This window comes from Mytilus trossulus, unplaced genomic scaffold (genome assembly GCF_036588685.1).
Source record: "Mytilus trossulus isolate FHL-02 unplaced genomic scaffold, PNRI_Mtr1.1.1.hap1 h1tg000050l__unscaffolded, whole genome shotgun sequence".
Lineage (NCBI taxonomy): Eukaryota > Metazoa > Mollusca > Bivalvia > Mytilida > Mytilidae > Mytilus > Mytilus trossulus.
The window spans coordinates 1241293-1265958 of record NW_026963292.1 but is presented as its reverse complement, the minus strand read 5'-3'; the positions used below and the strand labels follow the sequence as shown (position 1 = coordinate 1265958).

The 24666-nt window shown below is 32.2% G+C and overlaps 1 protein-coding gene across 1 annotated transcript; it reads left to right on the top strand.

Moving 5' to 3' along the window:
• Window positions 1-2159: 2159 nt before the first annotated feature.
• LOC134699258 (uncharacterized) lies at window positions 2160-15389 on the top strand. Its single transcript, XM_063560868.1, has 3 exons — window positions 2160-2225; window positions 10859-11194; window positions 13378-15389. Exons 2-3 carry the CDS (start codon window positions 10864-10866, stop codon window positions 15342-15344), a joined length of 2298 nt encoding a protein of 765 aa, XP_063416938.1. The 5' UTR covers window positions 2160-2225; window positions 10859-10863; the 3' UTR covers window positions 15345-15389.
• The last annotated feature ends 9277 nt before the right edge of the window (window positions 15390-24666 follow it).

Genomic DNA, 24666 nt, shown 5'->3' with positions numbered 1-24666 from the left:
GATGATATTCCTGCTGAGGGTAGCACCTACATTTATGGTATAACTATCTGAATATTCCTGATTAGTTGATATTCCGGCTGAGGGTAGCACCTACATTTGTGGTATAACTATCTGAATATTCCTGATTAGTTGATATTCCTGCTGAGGGTAGCACATACATTTGTGGTATAACTATCTGAATAATACGGATTGGTTGATATTCATGCTGAGGGTAGCACCTACATTTGTGGTATTACTATCTGAATATTCCTGATTAGTTGATATTCCTGCTGAGGGTAGCACATACATTTGTGGTATAACTATCTGAATAATACGGATTGGTTGATATTCATGCTGAGGGTAGCACCTACATTTGTGGTATAACTATCTGAATATTCCTGATTAGTTGATATTCCTGCTGAGGGTAGCACATACATTTGTGGTATAACTATCTGAATATTCCTGATTAGTTGATATTCCGGCTGAGGGTAGCACATACATTTGTGGTATAACTATCTGAATATTCCTGATTAGTTGATATTCCTACTGAGGGCAACACAGAAATTTTCATTTTATCTATCTGGACATCTTACATCTTTTGACCAACATACACTTAGTTGTGTAAATATTTGGAATTGAGTTATTAGTAGATCTCAAACTGACTTCACCGTGGTTAGGTCTTGAATTCCTTTTAAGTACTAAATTCTAGCGTTTTACACTGAGGACAAATAATGATTAATAGAATTGATTTAATACCTTGAAAATGATATCATCAAAACAAGTCCTTTGTGTACAATCCTTGTAGAAGGAAGTTTTTGCATCCTTTTTTTTCTTTTCTTTTCACGAAGTCTATTATTTCTTTCCTACTTTCATCTCGGCCTTATCACTTCCTTCACATTGTTCCTACATGTTTAACTTATTTGAATATATATGTAACTGATAGGACTACTGAATAGTAAACATTTCACGAAAGCAGTAGTCAGAACACTCATGAAGAAATACTCAATATTATAATTAGGAATTATATTCCGTGACACCGAACAAATTGAATTAATTTAGAATCCGCTACTCTTCTTTTATCTTAAATGAAGGAACGGAATCGGTCGAGATGTATCTCAGATAAGATTGACTGAGTTTGATTCTCATTGTGACTGATAATGGAAAGATGGAAAAGATTGCTGAGGCGGATCCTGGGGAGGGGGGCGGACCCCCTTTCATGGGAAAAATTTGGTTGATTATATAGGTAATCATTGAAGCATGACTGAAGCGGTCCCCCTTTTAGGTCAGTCAGCACCCCCCTCCCCCTTAAGACAAGTTCTGTATTTTCTTTTACAGTTAGTTGTAGTGTAAATTACCCATTAAATTTCTCTTACATTGTTTTCCATTTAAAATACTGGGGTCCATCATAGGTTATACTATAGTTATGTTTCAAATTATGATTCACATACGTTATATGTCAAATTTCTTGTGTGTAAATTTATAAAAACTATTTAGAATCAGATATCCTCATTACAAGTACTTACAATTTTGTATCAGGAACCTCTTCACTCTTTGTTAAAGTAACTTTTAGTAAGCCCATTGAAAGAGGTAAGATATACATAGAAGAACATGTTTGTTTTAATGTATTTTCTTTTATAGTTGTAGTTTAAGTCACGCCATCTGTTTTCTCATTTGAATAGTGTCACATTTTGTAATACTGGGGTCCTAAATAGATTTCTAAAACATGTTAAGGTAGTGTATGGACTGACCTCATTGTTGGTTACCTATTATACATACTATAGTTGTCCTTTTCTCTATAGATAGTTGACAAACTTACAATAATTCCAAATATCAGTATGCTTATAATTTCCGTCTTCGATTGTATATCTTAATTTAAATAAATAAATAAAAAAAAAATTGGAAAAAGAATCTTTCATAAAACATTTTTAGATGAAAATAAATTGCCAGGAACAACAAAACAAGTGATACTTATGTTATATTATGACCACAATGAATTGTATGTATAAGAATTATGATAAGAGCTAGGTCACTAACGTTCTGCTTCAATTTCCCTGTATGTACATAAATACAACATTTTTTTTAATTTGTCTAAGTGACTTTCCATCCTGTTTTATTCTCAGGATAAGTACAGTTTTTCTATAAGGAAGTTGATTTCTACTTATTTAAGCTTCTTTTGACTGCTTCTTTTATTTAATCGAATAAAATTGTGAAGCAACACGTTCATATTCAGTGGACCAGTGAAAAAGGTAAGATAATCAGCTTTGTTAATCCTTTCATATCAGGACACATTACTCTCGACAAAACTGGACTCGCTCCGTTCGGAGTTGTTGCGATTCAATTAGTTGTTTGATTATTTGATCTGCGGTCTGCGGAATTTGAATATCGGTAACTTGCTGTGGTCGTAATTCGTCAGATTAGAAATATACGCTTAGGTTAACATCTAGTATATACTTTAAGATCATATGAAAAATTATTCTTTCAAAAACATACGATTCCCCAACATTAATATCATATTTGGAGACATACATATTTTTACTATTTTGCTTCTTTAGACTACAACTTTTACTTGTCCCAATCTTTCAGCTGTGTTAAGCAATACTTGTTGTACGAGTTGGTTGACCGTTATGGAATAACCGTTTCACAGATGATATTGGATATGTTCCTTATGTCGTATTTACAATCCTGATCCCTTTCAACGAAAGAGACCTACCGAATTAGACTATTTACCGGACTTGTAATAACATAAGCAACACGACGGGTGCCGCATGTAGATCTGCTCACCCTACCGGAGCAACTGAGATCACCCTTAGTTTTTGGTGGGACTCGTGTTACGCAGTCTTTAGTTTTCATGTTATGTCTTTTGAACTACTATTTGTCTTTCGACTTTACCTCTAGTATCATGAGTATCTTTCGCCCCTCTTTTTTTTTTTTAGAATATCCTCTTCCTACTTACTGTACTTAACTGATATCAATAGGCTTTTAGTTGTTCTTCAACACTTTGCACCAACATCTTTTTATTCTATATAGCTTATAAACTATATATGCATTCCCCTTGCAAATATTACTTTTCTAAACGACACTTTGTTAAAGACCTAACGCTAAACAAGTGTGATTTGGAATTCGAGCAGGTATATCCCCCCCCCCCTTTTTTTTCCCTGTATGTGTTACATTTAACATGTGTAAGTGCTGTGTTTCTGTTGTGTCGTAGTTCTCTTATATTTGAGGTATTTCCTTCAGTTTTAGTATGTAACCCGGATTTGTTTTCTTCTCAATCGAATTGTGAATTTGGAACAGCGGTATACTATTGTTGCCTTCATTTAAATGGAGTTGATTTATTTCACGGGTAACAATTTTCGTAGATTGTACGATCAACAGTAATAATTATATGCTGTAGAATATAATGGAGAAGCTATGCAGATAACTTTTATAAATACAAAACAAAAAAATATTGCCTTACTTCGTTTAAAATACTAACAACGGGAACACGGGTGTGTAAATAATTTAAATTCCTTTAAAGTATATAAATACTGTAACACTAAGTAGTGTTATACCGTATGTTTTATATCAAGTACCATACAATCCTTTAATAAGGAAGTTTTATCAATTTACTTTTTTTTACTATAAATAATTCATGGATAGTTTCAAGTTATTAAAAAATAAAACGACCGTGAAATATGCACTCATTTTAGTAAAAACATAATGGATTAATAAGAAAGTGAGAGGTTAAGCTAGCTATACAACCAAATTTAAACAACTATTTTCTTTAAAAAAACATTCGCTCCAGTCAGAAATATGACAGTTATTATCCATTCTGTTCGTTGGTATATAAAGTTTTACGTTTAAATTGGTCTTTTATATAGAATTTACCTTCTCAATTCTATACATTTCCTTTTTTGATTTACCTTCGAGGTCGGTATTTTTTTTAAGGGAAGTCACTTAAAACAGATGCAATACATTTTTCACGTGTGTTAAATATTCAAACAAATGACTTCCAAGATAACAGTGAATATAAAAAGGTTAGAACGAGGCAAACAGTATTTCTGTAGTGAATTTTGTAAGAAATTATGAATATTAACCCACAAAGAATATGTATTGTTTCTGCGGAATTAAATCGGTTAACTGAAATACAGTAATTATATTGCATTTATGGGGGAAAAATCCGTCTTTGACATGTATATGAATTTATTGCTAAGACTAATATCTTAAAATTTCAAACATTAAAACTTTTATTGTTTCATGTTGATGGTAACATTGATAGACTGATAGCTTATCAAACACACTTGTACGAGAGTTAACTACCGCCTTCATGTATGCATAATTATAACTTAATGACTGTTGTCACTTTTTATCTGTCAGGACGACCAAGTTTTCCCATATATTCCCCCCTATTATTTTTTTCAACTTTCAGGATGGTTGTAAAAAGTTACAAATCTTCCCTCTGGACTACTTGGGAGTTGTTTCATTGGTAGTCATACCAGATCTGCCTTTTAACAAAATACGAGAGTCACACGGTCACTGTCAGACAGTGAACCAAAAAGAAAACGTCGAATGAAGGAAGACATAAATTATGTTACACTATTAACTATTCACTATTTTCATTTGATAAAATAGCAAAACCCGTCACTTTAACAGAAAAATCTAATTTAAATTATATTAGATAAAATCTGAGCAACATAACTATAGTTATCGATCACTTAAATTTACTTAAAGGCACATCGCGGCCTTTTATAGCTGACTATATGCGGTATGGGCTTTGCTCATTGTTGAAGGCCGTACGGTGACCTATAATGTCATTTTGGTCTTTTGTGGATAGTTGTCTCATTGGCAATCATACCACATCTTTTTATACATCAGCTTTATAGCAGTTTCAAAATGAATTATTTGCATTGATTCACCGATAAGATTTCTTCTATAACTTCTGGGTGATGAATGCATAGAAAAAATTTGAAGTCATGGATCTATTGTATTTTATTTTATAGTTATACTATAAATATCGCAAGATTTTCTCTATTGCAGTATTTCACATTTTGTGATACTGATGTCCTTCATAGCTACTATCGAATGTATAGCCTTATACGTGGATTTTGCGCATTGTTGGTTACCGATTACAGATTTTGTCCTTTTCCGTTTGGATAGTTGCCACATTTACTTTTATGCCAAACATATCTATTTGGTCGAGACTTCAACTTAAGTCGAAAAACGTGACATAGCGATCCTACATTCTATCGGCGTCGGCGTCGTCGGCGACGGCGTCTATAAATATTCACTCTGTGGTCCAAATGTTTGAAATTTTAATATTTTTCTTGAAATATCCTTGATTTCTACCAAACTTGGACAGAAGCTTGTTTATGTTCATAAGATAGTATGCAGAAGTAAATTTTGTAAAAATGAAATTCTTTTTTTGTCGAGCCTTCGACTTTAGTTGAAAAAGCGAGACTAAGCAATCCTACATTTCGTCGTCGTCGGTGTCGTCGGTGTCGTCGTCGTCGTCGTCGTCGGTGGCGGCGTCCACAAATATTCACTCTGTGGTTAAAGTTTTTGAAATTTGAATAACTTTCTCAAACGATCCTGGATTTCTCGAATACTTGGACAGAAGATTGTTTATCATCAAAAAATAGTATCCAGAAGTAAATTTTGTAAGAATAGAATTCCATTTTTTCCGTATTTTACTTATAAATGGACTTAGATTTTCTGCCAGGAAACAATACATTCACTCTGTGGTTAACCTTTTTAAAATTTTAATAGCTTTCGTAAACTATTTTGGATTTGTACCAAACTTGGACAGAAGCTTGTTTATGATCAAAAGCTAGTATCTTGAAGGAAATTTTGTAAAAAAATAAATCGATTTTTTTTTGTACTTTACTTTTAAATTGACTTAGATTTGCTGCGAAACAACACATTCACTCTGTGATTTAACTTTTTAAAATTTTAACAACTTTCTTTTACTATTTTGGATTTGTACCAAATTTGGAAAGAAGCTTATTTATGATCAAAAGCTTGTTTCTAGAAGGAACTTTTGATTTTCTTCTTGTTAACATTACATTCAGTGTGCAGTTAAATTTTTTAAACATTTATTACATAAACTATCCTCGATTTTTACCAAACTTTGACAGAAGCTTCTTACAATCAAAAGATAGTATCAACAGAAATATTTTATTGATTTATTTCCTCATTTTTCTTAAGCTTGCGATTTACAGAAAGAGTAGGCAAGACACTGGGTTCCGCGGAACCCTTACGATTTTTTTCCGTATTTTACTTATAAATGGACTCTGTTTTTCTGCCAGGAACCATTACATTCACTCTGTGGTTAAAGTTTTTAAAATTTAAATAACTTTCTTTGACTATCCTGGAGTAGTACGTAACTTGGTCAGAAGCTTGTTTATGATCAGAAGTTAGTATCCAGAAGTAAATTTTGTAAAATAAAATTCCATTTTCCCCGTATTTCTTATAAAAAGTATTTCTTCCAGTTAACGTTACATACAGTCTGCAGTTAAAGTTTTTAAAACACTTTTGAGATTCCTAAACTAGCCTGGATTTTTACCAAACATGGACAGAAGCTTCTTATAATCAAAAGATATTGTCGAGAGGAATAGTTTTATTGATTTTTTTTCATCATTTTTGTTGAGTGTGTGATTAACAGCAAAAGTAGGCGAGACACGGGGTTCCGCGGAACCCTTACATATTTTTATATTTTGATTGTTGATCATATATATATTTTAAAAGAAAGCACTCAATTGTTTAACGTGTCTTACAACAAACATTTTTATATGGCAAAACTTTGTTTGGAACCAAAAGATAAGAAAAACTGATGTCTTCTGATGACCTCTGGGAAATTAAAAAAAGAGTGGAGTACCGAATTCTGATTCACTAACGTTGTGTTTCAAGTTCCGTGTATGTTCATTGATATAAATGTATAAATTTTACTAAGTGTCAAGTATTTACAATGTTTTATAAGGAAGCTCAACTCTCTTTGTTTCAGCTTCCTTTAACTTATGTTTTTAATCGTTCAAGTTACATTGTGAAGATTAACCTTTTCTTACGTCCTTTAAAAAATGAAATAACACTAGCTTTTTGTGTTTTTCGTATATGTTTTTTAACATTTTGTACCACAAATGGCTTTTTATATTGCTAATTCACCATCTATGCGTTCCATTTGCATATATAACATTCTAAAGGACATTTTGTCTCTCGAAATATGCTCGTCTGAAATTCGGACATATTTATTATCTCCTGTTTTCCCCTATCAGTAGTTGATATCTCTAGATTATGTAAATAATTAAAATTGATCGAGATTTCAAACTAAAATCACTTAAATTAAGTTTAGATTGACTTTTAAGTATATATATTCTAGTGTCTATCGCTTATGACAAGCAAAGTTCGACCGTATTGTTTTTATAAGGAGAAAATGCTATATAATTAGAAGTAGTACTATACTATCCTTTAATTAGGAAGTTTTCTTTTCTTTTTAAAATGTTCTTTTACTTTCAATAATTCATGGAAAATTGTCAGTATTTCAATAAATATATCGACCATGAAAGATGAAAGTTTTTAGTAAATATTTATTGAATGGCTATTATCTATTTTGAATTTATAGAACCATTAAACTAATTTTTGACTCTTCACATTGAATAGTCCGCGGATTATGTAAAATGTGAAGTGTCAAAAATTAGTTTTATGGTTCAATAAAATCAAAATAAATTATTGCCATTTTTTTTAATAAATAAATTTCTATCAAAAATAAGGCTCAAAGAACTTTTTATATTATTTATATTTACAATAACAACGTACACACATGTTGGCGTATGAATATATGAGTTGGCGTGTCGCCATCAAAATTAACAACATTGAAAATAAAACTAATAATTTTAACCAATCAAAAGACAGTAACTTCACCAAATTTATTTATAATGGATTAATAAACAACTGTCATACAAGTCTTAGGTTTAACAAGCTATAACAATGCCTGTCCCAAGTCAGAAATTAGACGGTTGATTTCTATTCGTTTTGTTGGTTAATAAAGTCTTACGTTTGATTCAGTTTTAGTATGTAACCCATATTTTTTTTTTTTCTCAATCGATTTATGAATTTCGAACAGTGGTATAGTACTGTTGCCTTCATTTAAATAGAATTCATTTATTTCACGGGTACAATTTTCGTGGACTAGGAAAACTTACATTTTAGAGGATGTCCTATTGTGTGATTTTGTCGATAGCAACATGTATAAAATTTGGCTGCCTTTAAAACACTTCATTGATTGAACACAGTTTATTTGTGTATCGTATGTCTTACGATCAACATTAATAATTATATGCTGTAGAATATAATGAAGAAGCCCATGCAGATAACTTTTATATGCATAACAACAAAAATATTGCCTTACTTCGTTTAATATTTATCAAAAGTATCAGGATTATTCTAACAACGGGAAAATGGGTGTGTTAATACTTAGAATTTCAAGTATATAAATACTAACTTACACTTAGTGCAAGTAGTGTTCGACCGTATATGTTTTATTTAAAGTATCATACAATCCCTTGATAAGGAAGTTTTCTCTCTTTATCAACTGTTTTGTACTATAAATAATTCATGGATAGTTTCAAGAAATTAAAAAAAAAAGTGAAATATGTCCTTATTTTAGTAAAAAAAAATGGATAAGAAAAGAAGTGAGAGGTTGAGCTAGCTATCAAAACAAATGTAAACAACTATTTTCTTTTAAAGATATGTATGCTTGTTCCAGTCAGAAATATGACAGTTGTTATCCATTCGTTTCGTTGATATTTAAAGTTTTACGTTTAAATTTGTCTTTATATAGACTTTACTTTCTTAATTCTATATACTTCCTTTTTTGATTTACCTTTGAGTTCGATATTTTTGTTTTTTAGTGGACATCCAAATATCACTTTAAACAGATGCAATACATTTAACATGTGTGTTAAATATTCAATCAAATGACTTCCAAGATAACAGTGAATATAAAAAGTTTAAAACGAGGCCTACAGGATTTCTGTAGTGAATTTTATAAGAAATTATGAATATTAACCGACTAAAAATATGTAGTGTTTCTGAAATAAAGTAATTATATTGCATTTATCGAAGGGAAAACCTCCGTTTTTACTTTTATATGAATTTATTGATAAGACTTGTATCTTAAACTTTCAAGCATTAAAACTTTTATTGTTTAATGTTGATGGACAGATAGCCAGACTTATAGCTTATCAAACACACTTTTATGACAGTTAACTACCGCGTTAATCTATGCATAATTATAACTTAATGACTATTGTCACTTTAATTTCTCTGTAGGATTCACGACGACCATGTTACACATTTTCCCATATTTTTTGTCTCTTATTATTTTATTATTTTTTAATTTAAAACCACTTTCAAGAATGGTTCTGTGCTACTTAGGAGTTACCTCAATGGCAGTCATACTAGATCTGTTTTCAACAATTTATGAAACGGCCACTGTCACATGGTGAACCAATCAGCATAAGTCTAATGAAGGAACGTATAGATAATGTTACAATATCCACTATGCACTTTTTTATTTGATAAAATTGCACAAACTTAAACTTGAACAGTAAATTCCAATTTGAATTACCAATAGAATTTTAGAAAGATAACCATAGTTACCGATGATGTATGTAAATGGAGAAGAACATCAACTTTAGAATCGATTCAAAACGAATAGGTTGAATTGGTTCAACGATAGGATTATCACTCAAATACTGGGATCTATTGTATTTTCTTTCATATTTATTGTATAAATAACGCATGATTTTCTCTATTGACTTGTTTCACATTTTGTAATACCGGGGTCCTTCAAAGCTACTGCAGAATGTATTCCTTATGTTTGGATTTCACCCATTGTTAGTTACCCATTACAATTCAAAGTATTGTCCTTTCCCCTTGTGAATAGTTGCCAAGATTACTATCATGCGAAATATCTCCTTTTCTTTATTTCGTCCTTTGATTGTTTATTGTCGGACATCAAAGTTTTTGTAGATCGAATCAGTCAATCAAATGGTTTACCTTTGTTTCAGTTTCAAGGTTGACATTCTTTTCCTTTTATTAGCTGATCACACCTAGTTCATGCATAACCCATCCCTAGTGAAGAGGCTCATCGAAGTTTAAATGAATACGGATTTCATGAGGTCGAATTCTTCATTTGCAAGTGAATAATTAATTAGTTTCTTTGCTTATTTCGACAAAATTGAACCATATTGCTAAAAGCGTTTTTTTTACTTCATTATTTCACTTTCATTAATGATTGAAAAAAAACCCCAATGATAATTAATTTTTGTTTCTATATCTCGGAGCTGGTTCCCCATGAATACAGCTATTTATCCTTAATTATATTAAAACTGATCGAAATTCCTTGTATAACGTAACTGCCCCGGTTAACTTTGATATGCCCCGACATCAGTACTTCAAATTAAGAAACATTCATTTATATCAGAACCTTAAACTCCATGAATATTTAACTTGTTGATACTATTATGTCCATTAAAGCTATGAAACGTTATTACAGATATTTATTACAATTAACTTTAGCACAGATCATGTAACTAAAATAAATGAACCAAGTATAACACATAGACTCCTTATAAATTTACTGATAATCGGTAACTTATTTTAAATTTTTGTTTTATAGGCAATACTATTATGTCCATTAAAGGTATGAAACGTTATTACAGATATGTATTACAATTAACTTTAGCACAGATCATGTAACTAAAATAAATGAACCAAGTATAACACATAGACTCCTTATAAGTTTACTGATAATAGGAAAATCATTTAAAATTTTCGTTTTATAAGCAATATGGAAGTGTTAATTCATTGCATAAATGAATTATGTTATCATATATTTTTACAGGCATCATGAGCGGAACTTCCAGAAAGCAAGAAAATTGTGATGTTCAAAATTTTTTTGGAATGAAGAAAGTCACGGATTGGGAAATATACGGTGTCAAACGTTTTCCGTACCGTGGTCAGCGTAACTATACGCCATGTCTTTACCAATCTTTTGATGGAGGGATGGTTATCTCTAATGACGTTTTCGGACTGACAATCAGACAATTTGAACGAATATACAAAGCTTGTTTAGATAGAAGGAAAAAACACAAACAGTGGATACTAAACCTTAGATATCCTGACAAGTCTTCAAATGAATATCTGGAGTACTTACAGGACGGCACAGAATGCGACAAAGGTAATATTGTTGTTATGTCTAAAACCCTAGATGACAATAGGTTTTTACTTATGTGATTTAATACAAATATGATAAAAAAAAGTCTTTAAAGGAACAATTTTATGATGAGAATAAATAAAACCTTCTGCCCAAGTAAGTTGGCTAAAATTCAATGTTTCCGTTTGTTATTGTTTATCTAATTTGCTTTTTAAATTAGTATGGTGTACATACTAGTATATTATGCCGTTTGTTTTCTTTGAATTATCTAAATTTGTCATTTTGGGGTCTTTTATAGCTTGATTTGTGGTATTGGTTTTGTGTTACTCTGAAGGGGCTATGGTGACATTAAGCTGCTAAATTCTACGTCATGTTGTCAATCGTGAAGAGTTATCACACTTAAACTCATTCCACACCTTATTTTCTTTTATATCGACAACACAATGGGCCAAAAACAAATTGACAACTTTACAACACCATGATAAAAAAAGGGAAACGACAAACAGACAACACCATGATCAAAGAGAGAAACTACCAAGATACAAGAAGTTCATAAAATATGTTACACAAAACTAATGACGGAGAAATAAAAACTCTATCGAAAACCAGGATACAGTCATGTGCACTAATATGTAACAGTTGTATGTCTTATATAGGCTCTGATTTAAGCGACAAGACAAATTAGTAATAATTTACATTCCGTTATTTACAATGGAAGACTTGTATACGGGATGAACTTAATTGATATATGAATAATGTTTTGATGTTTAAAGTTCGTTTTCATTGTTGAAATGTTTTTCTGTATTATTACTAAACTTAACTTAATTAGATGTGCTCAAACCCAATATTTCAAAGTAAAAATACGCAAAATTTATATATGACTTCGGGAAGAAAACACTTATGTATTAAACACTTCAAAAGCTGATAAATAGCAAATTTAATTATTATGGATCGACGTATCTTTTTTACATGCATGAACATACGGATTTTGTGTTATCAAAATTTGTGGCTACATCATTTTGGAAATTGTTTAAAAGTAAGGAATGTTTCTCCCTCATGCAAAGTTCTGATTCTTTGCCCCTTTTGGCTATCCTTTTTTGTCCTTTCTTGTTTTAAGCTCTTCATGTTTTAAGCTCTTCATGTTTTAATAAGCTATGGATTTCAAAATATTTTGGCCTCGAGCATAACTGATATGACTGAAGAGACATTGATTAGGGAAATGTGCATCTGGTGCAGAAAAATTGGTACCGTTTATATTATTACTACCTGTAACTAGATATCTCTCCTGTTGGACTAATAGTACCCGAGGGTATTACCAGCTTAGTAGCCAGTACTTTGGTACTAGCGTGAAAATATGGACTTCTGTTATTAAAATTTGCTGTCACAAACATTTTGAAAATTATTTAAGATAAAAAAAAAATGTACTCTCTCAGGCAAAACTCTGATTCCTTGACCAGTTTTGGATATACTTTTATGTACTTTTGGTTAAAAAGCTCTTCATGTTTTTATTAAGCTTTAGATTTTACAAAAAAAGGCCTCGAGCATCACTGAAGATACATTAGTTGTCGAAATGCATATTTGGTGCAGAAAAATTGATACCGTTTATAAGATTACTACCAAAAGGTCAATGGCTCTGCTTGTTGACTAAAAGTATCCGACGATCATCCAGCGGATTTCTGTGTTATTAAAATTAGCTATTACAAAATTTTGGAAATTATTTAGATTTAAAAGGAATGAATGTTCCTTATGCAAACTTCTGATTCCTTGGTCACGTTGTTTGGCTTTATTTTTCTTCGTTTTGGTTAATAGCTCTTCGTGTGTTTATAAGCTTTGCATCTTGAAATATTGCGGCCTCGAGCATCAACGAATAGTCATTGATTGTCGAAATCCCCATCTGGTGCATAACAATTGGAATCGTTTATGTTATTGTATTTATATTTAAATTTCAATGACAGTGTATATTTTCATTACCAATGACCGGACGATTGATTTTGTTTTTATATTTTATATAAAAGTAAGTATGCTGAGCATTAGGCTGACACGAATGTTGCTCAATTGGTTGCAAAATGTCATTAACGATACCTTGACTTAAATATAAAACAATGTGTTTGTAATAAATTTAGATCAGAAAATCTTTTATCTTTGAATGCCATTTTCGGATGTTATGAAAGATGCAAAGTAAGTAAATAAATATTTTTTTTTTACAGATCACTTGGTTTGGCTTGAAAATGTCCCCAGGGAGAAATACTTGTACGAACACCTAGTAAAAGTCGTTGGTAATGAAATAGATATACGAAATAGACAGCGTTTGTTTATTATCCAAGATATGATTTGCTCGGACAACTATCATACACAAATATCAAGTGGCAGTTTAGCAGAAGGAATGGATTTATATGGTAGTGATATAGATATAATGTGGGTAATCAGGGACTTGGACGTAGTGCTGAATGACAGGAATATAAAACACCGCATACAAAGAACAATTGTAATGGAGACAGATATTGATCATCCTGGCTTTACTTACATCAGATTGGTACAAAATACGGATGGGGAAATATTCCGTGGACAATGTCCCAACTGTCCCCCAGGTACATGTGACGATAACTGGTATCTATCAGTAAACAGCTTTCTTGCTAATATTATGAAATGTTATAGACATTTGCCGATAGTTTTACATGGTCCATGTCTTTCAGATCGAGAAAATACCGCTGATTATGCTTACTGTCTAAGGAGTAAGTCTCTACCTCACAACGCAATTCCATGGGCATTCCGTCATCGACGGCAATGGCCGCCTAATAAACTAATTGACAGGATCATAAATTACGGATGTTTGTTAGTACCTATAGGACCTAAAACTATAACGGATAATGACTTATTATGGAGAATATCTTTCTCTATGGCAGAAAAAATACTTGTACATTCTTTTAATTTCACTCAATTCTTAAGTTACGGTCTACTCAAATTAACATTAAAGCGTATCATTAACACAAACATCGATGTAAACGAATTACTGTGTTCTTATTTTCTAAAGACAGTTTTATTCTGGGTCTCAGAGGAAGTTGGTTGCGACACATTTCAATTACCTAATTTGTATTATTGTTTTTCTCTCTGTCTTGATAAATTGATATCATGGGTAAACATCTGCTACTGTCCGAATTATTTTATACCTGAACACAATATGTTCTCAGGAAAGATCAATCTGAGGAACAATAAGATTCTTCTATGTGTACTTGGTAGAATTAAGTCTGGAGGGATGGACGGATTGATAAAGAATTTATTTCCGCCTGACAATGAAAATCACTACGTATTAGATACAAAGAGTGAATCTTCCACAGTTATGTTATTTCGTAGGACTATTAAAACGATGAGTGTACCAAGAGACATTTCAAGCTGTTATAAAGGACTTGCAATTATGCAATCTTTAAAAAAATACGAATCGTCTGCATTTATTATTGCTGCATGTAAATATTATTATGCTTATATCAGTCAACATGTAGTACAACGACTTCCACCGTCAAACACAGTAGTTGAAATGTACAACACACGTAAATGCTATCAAAGACATCTAAGAGACGGCATCAGGACAGATTCTATGTCGGGTTGGTTGTTATACGCGTCGTTTTATTATGTAACAAGACAGTTCAATGTTACACTCAAACTAACGGATTACATTCTTTCAAGATGTTCACCTGCTTTGACGTTTACAGGAAAGTTTCAAGACTGTAAACTACATAAAAATAATTACAGACAAAATATACATTCTTCAATGACAATGAACGACAAAATGAAAATAGCTACAGTAAACAGTGTCATGTACCTACAGCACTCACCATTAATACCAGAAGAACTACAAATGGATGTAGAGGAACACGGAATATTGGTACCTCCTGTTGTGATGTGTCACTGCATTAGATTTCTATGCTATCACCACCTTGGTGATATTTTAAATAGACAACAGGCTTTACGTAATTTATATTTAACAGTGACAACCAAATATTTTATTCAACAACAAGAAGAGTCTGATTCATTAACAATACTTGGAATTTGCTATGAAATATCTGGTGATACAGCCACAGCCTGTAAGTGCTATGACAAAGCTTTGCGATATGATGGCTACATATCTAATACAGCAGAAAAAAGAAAATCAAAACTGGATGGCAACTTATATAACTGACGCTTTTAATCTTGTTTGAATTGCTTCATTCTAGTCATTTGGTCCCTTATACATGTTATAGCTTGCTGGTCGGTGTGAGCCATGTCTCCTTGTTGAATGCCGTACTTTGACCTAAAAACATTTTATACATTGTGACTTGGATGAAGAGTTGTCTCGTTTGTACTCAAATCCCGTCTTCTTGATTATATTTATGTACTATTATTAGTTACATAGTGTTTTAGTGACCTAATATGATATATACAGGGTCAGTAAAATCCACATGGATTTTACTTACCCTATATAAATCATATTAGGTCACAAGCATACTATGTAACGAATTTATCTTACCGACTATCTTTATTTGTTGAATTTAGACTAAAGCTGTCTTATTTGCTATCATAACACATCTTCTTATTTCTGTATAAAAAGTGTTCAAGTGTTTAATTTAAAGAACCTTCTTCAATTGGTCTGCACTAACGAACTAATGTATATTATCAACTAACGTGATATAACAATATTAAACAAAAATATAAATACTTTTTAATAATCAAACAATGTCTTAGTTGTAAATCCATTACTTACCGTGTATTGAAATAAGCCCCGCCTCCCTACTAACCTTATATTGAATATACACGGTCTCCACGAGGTCGCTATCAACCAATCATATCCCTATAATTGAATAGGAGGTAAGATAATAAGTGATACTAACAACAAACGGTGAACATATCATTATTCATAATTACAGATAAATGAAGATATTATATCAAAGGAAATGAATTTACTAATTAATTTGGCATGCTAGGATTAGTGGATTAGTAGTAAGGTTATCAGCGTTTCAAGAGGGCTTCGTTTCAGTGTTTGTAGTACATCTTAATGTTGTGTCGTCATTCTCCCCTTATATTTAATGCGTTTCCCTCGGTTTTGAGTTGTGACCCGCATTTGTTTTTTTCTATCGATTAAAGAGTTTTGAACATAGGTATACTACTGTTGCCTTTATTTACAGTGTTTGATTCGTTTATGAGTCAAGATATCGAGGGAAACTTATTTATCTTATCTTAGACTACTACATATTCATTGAACTCATATCGAAGACATACCGTGTTTATTTGAGTGCTTTATATAACAATATATTGGTAGATACAGTCGATCCTTTCTATAACGAAGCTGACCGAGTCATTTTATGGAAGGGTGGCCTTATTTTTTTAATGGAAACATACTTGATATTATATAGATTTTAACATGGCATTTTTCAAATCAGAGCCCTTATCAGCCTGAGAGCCGACAAGCTCGAGGTATGATTTGGACCATGGGCTGATAAGGGGTCTGAAATGAAAAATGAAATTTTATGTTCTTTTTATCCTATAATGCAACGGTAGAAAAACAGACAAAAAATATTCTTAAAAAAACTTGTTCTTTATATTTTCTTTTTATCCAACTTTGTTATGTTTTTAGCCTTAGCCTCATTTGACACAACATTTTGGGTTCTTATTGCTCTTCCAGCTTGTACTTGTTTGGGTTTATATTTGTTTTTAGATCTGAGCTTCACTGATATTTGTTATGAAGACGAAACGCGCTTCTGGCGTATAAGATTATAATCCTGGTACCTTTGAAGCAGTTGATATAAACCATCAAATAAGTATATGAGAAATGACAATCAAACACGACACACACATGTATATATATATAAAGACGTAAAAAAAGATACTTCTTCTTCTTCTTCTTCCATATAAGAGTTGGGTTCCTTTAATGAAACGTTTAAACTCTGCGGGACTACGCATGGTGACATCACATATCTAGTCCCCTAAGGCTATATACAGTATTTACAATAAAATCAGGTTGTTACGGTTAAAATTATGTACAATCGTCCAGTCTGGTATTAATGTGTTGTCTGTAGCCCTGAGCGAAAATCTTCAACTGATCCCGCTTCAGCAACCCTGGCAGGTAATGTATTCCATTCCATGATTGTTCTTGGAAAGAAGGAGTTCCTGTAGACATCACTGGTGACCCTCTGTTGGTAAAACTTGTGTCCTCCACGAGTTCTACTGTCGCCACCTTTGAGGTAAGTACTCTTGTTGATGTCTATCAGCTCATTCTGGATACGATAGAGCATGCATAGCCTGTTGTCACGGCGTCTTGTCTGTAATGTGTCCCATTTAAGATCTTCTAACATTGTAGTGACGCACCCTGGTGTGCGTGATGTGTAGTCATTATAGACAAATCTAGCAGCTCTTTTTAAAACACATGTGCATATGTATATATTCATAAAATAAATAGTAAAATAAGTAAACAAGTTAACAGTTCAATCGATTTCATCCTTCCATTGTAGTCCAAATAATTATGACGTCTTGAAAGGCTATTATAATTTTTTTCTTTGACGCCTTACTTCGACGTCATAACGCTAAACTCATATATTCAGTTGGACTTTGATAGGGAATTTACTGCTTTATAAAAACGTTTAGCTGATTTCTCCTCAAGATGCTTCATTTAAGGTGTATAAAATATATTTTTGAACCAAACTCGGTACATTTTGACCAACCTGAATTTCCGGATAATGTAAAACAATGGTTCCGGAAATTCGGGTTTTACCGAGTTTGGTGTAAAAATTATTTTATAATCTCCTAAAAAGAAATCCGACAAACGTTTTAAAAAATGTTCCCGCCTCGGATGGAATTGTTACTTATATTATTATTTCTGTAGGGACTAATTGGAAATATTTTCGTAAAACAAACACATAAAAGGTAAGACTTTTTATATATGCATTTTGTTTTAGCCTTCTTTCTCAAAGTCCATCCGAAAATGGCGGCTTCAGCATTATGACGTCGAAGTAAGGCGTCAAAGAAAAAAATTATAATAGCCTTTCAAGATGTCATAATTATTTGGACTACCTTCCATTGTGACTCTTCGTGATAACTGAATTACAAAAATGAAGCGTCGTTAAGGAGGCTTGTGACGTTCTGGCATTATTTCGTCATTAAAAGTTCTTGGTACTTAATCTTGATCAGAACGTTGATATGAATTCATGAAATCTCCTTTCGAAAGTCTTCATTCCGTCTATTTAAAAATAGGCTTTGTTTTTTTTTAAAAAGTTTTCTCCTCGAATGTCAAGATAGGCCCTAATTGTCGAGTTTCTGTATTGCGGTTCTTATTGGTCTTTATGAACGTAAAACCATTCATAGAGGCTATTCCCGATCTGTCCTATATAATTTCCGTGACAACAGGACTAGTGACGCAGTAAATTATGTTTGTTGTCTTACAAGTCATATTGAGTTCATCTTTGAATGTTTTCATTTTGCCCGTTTCCAAATATTTAAAATCTTGATCCCAAACACCGCATCTTCAATCTCCGCAAGATTTTATTTCAGTCACTAACCTCCAGTTCGAATCGAGATATGGTTTAGTGATTCTTTAAGTTATTAGTTTGTCTTCGGCTGTAAATCAAGTTTTCTTCCGGTATATATTGTTTTATGTTTTCACTGTCATGTAGAATTGGAGGGTCTGATTTAATAGTATTAAACACGTTCAGTAAATACGGGTCGTGTATACCAACGAACGGTATTTTCTTAAGTTTTCATCCGTATCGTCATTTTGGTTTTCGTAATTCTTGAAGTGTCAGTTGTTAGGCTTTGCTTATTTCACTTACGATTAAATTCTCTGTTGTGTCTGATAGCTTCTCAATTCGTTTCATCGTACAACTCGAATATTTTTGTCCGAAAATATAGCACAAATCCGTCTGACCATGCAGTAAGGTATGTTTCGTTTTGTATGGGACGGATAATTTAAATGAAAATTTAAGTATTGATGGTGTCTGTGGATTTATAAATATCCGTCGTTATATGTCAGGGTTAAAGGGTCGGAATCTCTTTCATATTTACTGTTCACAGAAACAAAATGGCAAAAGAATTTCAATGAACTTCTTTAAATCATACTTGTTAAAAAAAAAATTTTGTTTCAAAACACTGAAGTGAAATTTGGATCACTGTTATGGACATAAATAAATAAAGATATAAGCATTCAATAGTTATCAAAGGTACCAGGATTAAAATTTAATACGACGTTGAAATACTATAAATTGTTGCGATCTCATAATTCTTCATTAGTAAAAAATTAAATCATAAAAATACGTAACTTAGAGGAAAATCTTAACAGTCCATAATCACATGGCAAAATCAAATAACAAAACACATAAAAAACGAAAGGACAAGAATTGTCATATTCCGAACTTGGTACAGGCATTTTCAAATGTAGAAAATGTGGATTAAACATGGTTTTATAGCGCATACCCTCTCAATTTGATGACAGTCTCATCACATTCCGTTATATTTACAATGATGCGTGAACTAAGTGATAAGTACAATGGATAAGCGTAGATTCTTGAAAAAGAAATCTAATCCATTGTATCTATAACTTAAACTATTGTGTATATGTCTTTTTGAAATTAAAGCTTATTCTTCATTAGAAGTTATTGTAAGTGAGTTTAAATAACCATCTCGTCGTGTCATACGATGCATTACAATATATTAAATATCACAATTAAATGGTTAAAACAATACAAATATAACACAACTCGTCTCCCCTTATAGATCTTCCTAATATCGGGCATCTGAATAATGTTTGTACAAAATAAAACATATTCAAACTTATTTCTAATATGATCAGAATGATTCCGAAATTTCTTACAAGAAGCCTAATTTTGGGCACATCACGATTTTCTATCATAGGAATTTGCGATTAAACATTAGTAAAATTATGAAGTAGAACAGATTTTAAATCATACCATATAAATTCATAAAACAAAAATGCACAAATTGAATGCAATCATTTTCGTTTCAAACATGTGGAATAGCCGACAAATATCCGACAAAAACGATCAAACTCGCTTTTATTGCTCAACATGTCCACAATAATATACCCCCCCCCCCAAAAAAAAAACAAACAAAAACACAGGGTTAACTCATTGATCTTAACAATGAAACCTCACGGCTACCAACTCATACTATACATTTGTCTATTATGTATGGATAAAGGTACAAGCTCTGTGTGTTTTTTGTACCGATATACATCGTATATTCATTTAAATATATATATTAGACATTTAAATTATAGCCAATTGGTAGCCGAGAGGTTTTATGGATATGTTGATGTCAGTCAAACAAAACAGAATTTATTGTTGGGTTCGATTCCGAGAGAAGGTATATAAAAATTACAAAAATTAAAAGTTTTTGAAATAATACCATCTGTGAACAGAAATCAGTTACTTAGCCAATTCAAACTAAATGGCATTTGATGCACAAAGGAAACAATTGAATATAATTTGGTGAGTCCATTTCAGCGACGAATTTAGGAAGCGTTGATTCCAGAAAAAGAATCTACGGTAAATGAATAGGCTGACGTCACCACAATGGTTTAAACAAACATAATAAATAAAATAGTCAAAATATGGGTACAGCAGTCATCATCGTGTAAAATTTTAAAAAGGAACAATTTAACAGAACACAAAAATATATATCTACAAACACATGCATGGATTCGCGTGTCCAGATCTGACGTCAGAAAATTTTATACGTCACATATATTTGTCGTTCAATGTACAACTTGCGAAGAAAAACTCCATTTTCAATGTCAAAATGACACTTCTGATCAATAGAAATCTATGAGTATTGACGAATTGGAACAATTTAAATGCACCCAGTGTAACTTGTTATTAAATGACCGATCAAGCTCAAAAATAGAAACAGATGCTGGAAACACGGTTCAATTTACTGGTTCCTCATGCTCCCCAGATACTATGGTGAAATCAGTTCAGATTAACAGAAAACTTGAAAAATCTCCAAAATTAGACTGTCAATGTGGGATTTCTAATGACGCGCAACTAGACCATACAGTTAACAATTTCAAACTGTTCAACAATTAACTAATATATGAGCTCTTAGAAATAACTCTTCTCCAATATTACAGTTTCAAAATAATCATTCAGATAATAACTCCATAAAACCACTTAAAAACAGGACAAAAGAAACAAAAAATATTGAAGCAAGATGATATAAAATCCAAACTTGCCGTAGCTGAAGCACATATTGCTGCTCTAGAGAACACCATACTAGATAATAATAACTAAATTAGAAACGTGAAACTGTCTGAGCTAGGTCAAACTGATTACCACTAAAATGGACATGGCCATCATAGTTATAGACAGGCCCCATTATTAAACAATGCTAACTGTTCTAATTGAATGTACACAACCAGATAATAGAACCAGGGACGTGAAATGTCAAATTTGAGACTGCAACTTGCAAGGCATAGCATATATGAACCAACAAGGCCACGTACATACAACATACTTTCAACATGTTGTACAATCTTCTCCAACTTCAGTGCAAAACCATTGGATACAATCACCAGTCCGTCCTTTATTCCAGCAGTTAGTTCCAGTTCCACCACCTTATATGTTTAGGCAACCAGGCAGAACTCAACTGGCACCTTCACAAAATATCATACAAAATAGTCACATGCAAGCCCAGCACTCATAAATGATTTATCATAGAGCTGCGGTTGCAACACAATTATCTTCCTTTGATAGTAATAACAGTATTGCATTCAATCCATCAACTCATCTTCATTCTCAGATTCACCACATGTCCTCTACTCAAGAAAGGTATAGATAAACAAATCTATTAATAAACATGTACCAGAGCTTATTACAAAATATTATTTTTCTAATGACATAAGGAACAGTTCAATAGGAGATAGTAAAAACAGTTTTGCTGTCAGAAAAAGAAATGAAATGAAAGAAAACCTGAATGATTCTTAAAAAAGTTGTCATCCTAGAAAAGTCGGCAAAATCATATGTCTATCCTCAAAATCCTGATCCCAATACCCTATCAAATTCCTCAAACTCGATTAGTAAAAACTGTTTTATTGTTGAACAAAGGAGTGAGACAAGGGTATCAGAAAGTTGTTCTGACACAGTAGGAATGCCACCAAGCAAGAATGTTCAACAAATATACAATCCTTCTTTAAACAAAGGCCAAAAATTCCTCCTGGACCCAGATATAGCACCCCCTGTGACAAGAATAAAATAACCTTTGGGAAAACCAAGTCCGCTCCGTATTGTCTCTTTCAACTACTTTGATGAACGTCTGGATCAACATGATATTTTACTGATACAAGAACATTGGCTTTTTAACTATGAAAAATAAATATTCAAACAACGTTACATCATTCAGATTTTATAACCATCTCAAGACAAATTGATGATAATGAACCTTAATCCCCAATTAGCAGACCAAGAAGCCATGGAGGTATTGCAATTTTGCATAAAGAGTCCATGTCAACCATGTTTTCTCAACTTCCTGATGGAGATAACAGAATACAGGCTATAGAAATTTCATCTACAAAAGACCCAATATGTCTCACAAATGTATATCTCCCTTCAACTTGCTAAAGCTGTAGGCGTCTCAAAAAATGCATTCTATCAGTGAAAAACTGTTGGTTCACCTCCTTCAAAAAATAACATTTACAACTTGAAGAGACTAGAGACGAAACGTTCAGTCAAATCAATACAAGGGCAACAAAGCGCTGACAAAAGAATTAAACTTCACGAAAAGATTATGATGGCTTCAGACAGGGATAAGGATATGTTTTTTCGACTTATAAAATCTCAACGGTCCTCTTATTCACAATTCACTAACACCATTTGAACTGAGGAAAAGGAAGCATCAACTCCAAATGAGATGAATCATGTCATTCAAAGGTAAACACTCTAAAAAATTAGCTAAGACCAACTCAAATCTTTCCTTCAACATTGGTCATGATGATCTCGTCAAGTTATACGTGGAAACCATCGTTAACATCTGTTAAAACCAAGAAATAAAAATTCAACCTGTTACATCAACAGAAATCACAAAGCGTATATCTATATTAAAAAGAAAAAAGGATGGTGATGTAGAAGGCTTAACTGCAGAATGCCTCATTCATGGTGGCACAGAATTGACTGAATTCCTGGTCACCTTAATTAACAATATCTTTTATACAAAACATGTACCTGAAGTCTACAAAAAGGCCTGCTGACCCCAGTCCACAAAAAAAGACAAAGACCCTACTTTGCCATCCAACTACAGAGGCATTACAGTTATTTCCATCATATGTAAGATTTTGAAGCTTTGTATTAGAGCTAGAATCGAAGGTACTCAATAAACATCAAAACAAGAAAGGTTTCGCTAAAGGTGCATCCTCGATTAATATTGCTCTTCACATCTCTGAAGCAATTAATGAAGCCAAAGATAAAAACGAGTGTCTCATTCTAATAACTCTGGATGCAGAAAAAGCATTTGACCTATTTTGGAAATTATATCACCAAGGAGTTAATGAAGCATCATCGTTACTAATTAAGGAACTATATAACAAAACAACTACACAAGTTAAATCGCAAGGATACATCTCGGAAACATTTGTAAATAAGCAGGGATTCAAACAAGGTGGAATTCTCTCTGCAAATGTTTACAAGGCTTATAATAAAATATCCTTGATACTCTTGAATCCACAAACATTGGAATTAAAATTGGAACAAATTACATGGGCTGCCCAACGTGCGCAGATGACATCATGCTATGTCCTGGTTCAGAACATGATGCCTCATCCCAACTACGCGTCATTGACAGCTGTACCAAAAACGATCAGGTAAAAATAAACAGCAAAAAAACTGAAATTCTGCTGATTAACAAGAAGAATAAAGATATAAATTTTCAACTTTTTAATGAAAAAATAGATGAAAAGCAAAACATCAAACATTTAGGTATTGAAAGACAAGAGAAAAATAATCAAAATGTAGAGAAAAGAATTTCTACTGCAAGAGCTACAATGTATTCTCTGTTGGGTGCAGGATTAGATGAAATAAATGGTTTAAATCCACTATTAAGACGTGTCACGGTACTTGTCTATCCCAAATTCATGTATTTGTTTTTTATGTTATATTTGTTATTCTCATGGGATTTTGTTTAGTTTAAACATATTTTATTGTCTATATATACAATAGGATACGATACAAGTTATAACAACTTAAGATAATCCTCTCCATATAAGTACAATATACAAAATTTCAAGATGACAGCAATTAAATATTTCAGTACAATATGAAAAATATATACAGTTTCATATTATGTTTAAACAGTATAACAGTAGGAGTACATTTTAAGATACAGCAATATTAATCAATGAATCTTTTTGTATGCCGTATATAACTATGTACATTTCTGAAAAGGATTGTGTTTTGTTCAACAGTAAAACGTCTGTTCCAAATAAAATATGTTCTATAGATATATTAGCTAAGTGTTGAATGTTTTTAAAG

Coding starts and splice junctions, on each gene's coding strand:
- LOC134699258 (XM_063560868.1), top strand. CDS start 10,864: ATGAGCGGAACTTCCAGAAAGCAAGAAAATTGTGATGTTCAAAATTTT. Junction 11,195..13,377: donor CGGCACAGAATGCGACAAAG/GTAATATTGTTG, acceptor TTTTTTTTACAG/ATCACTTGGTTTGGCTTGAA.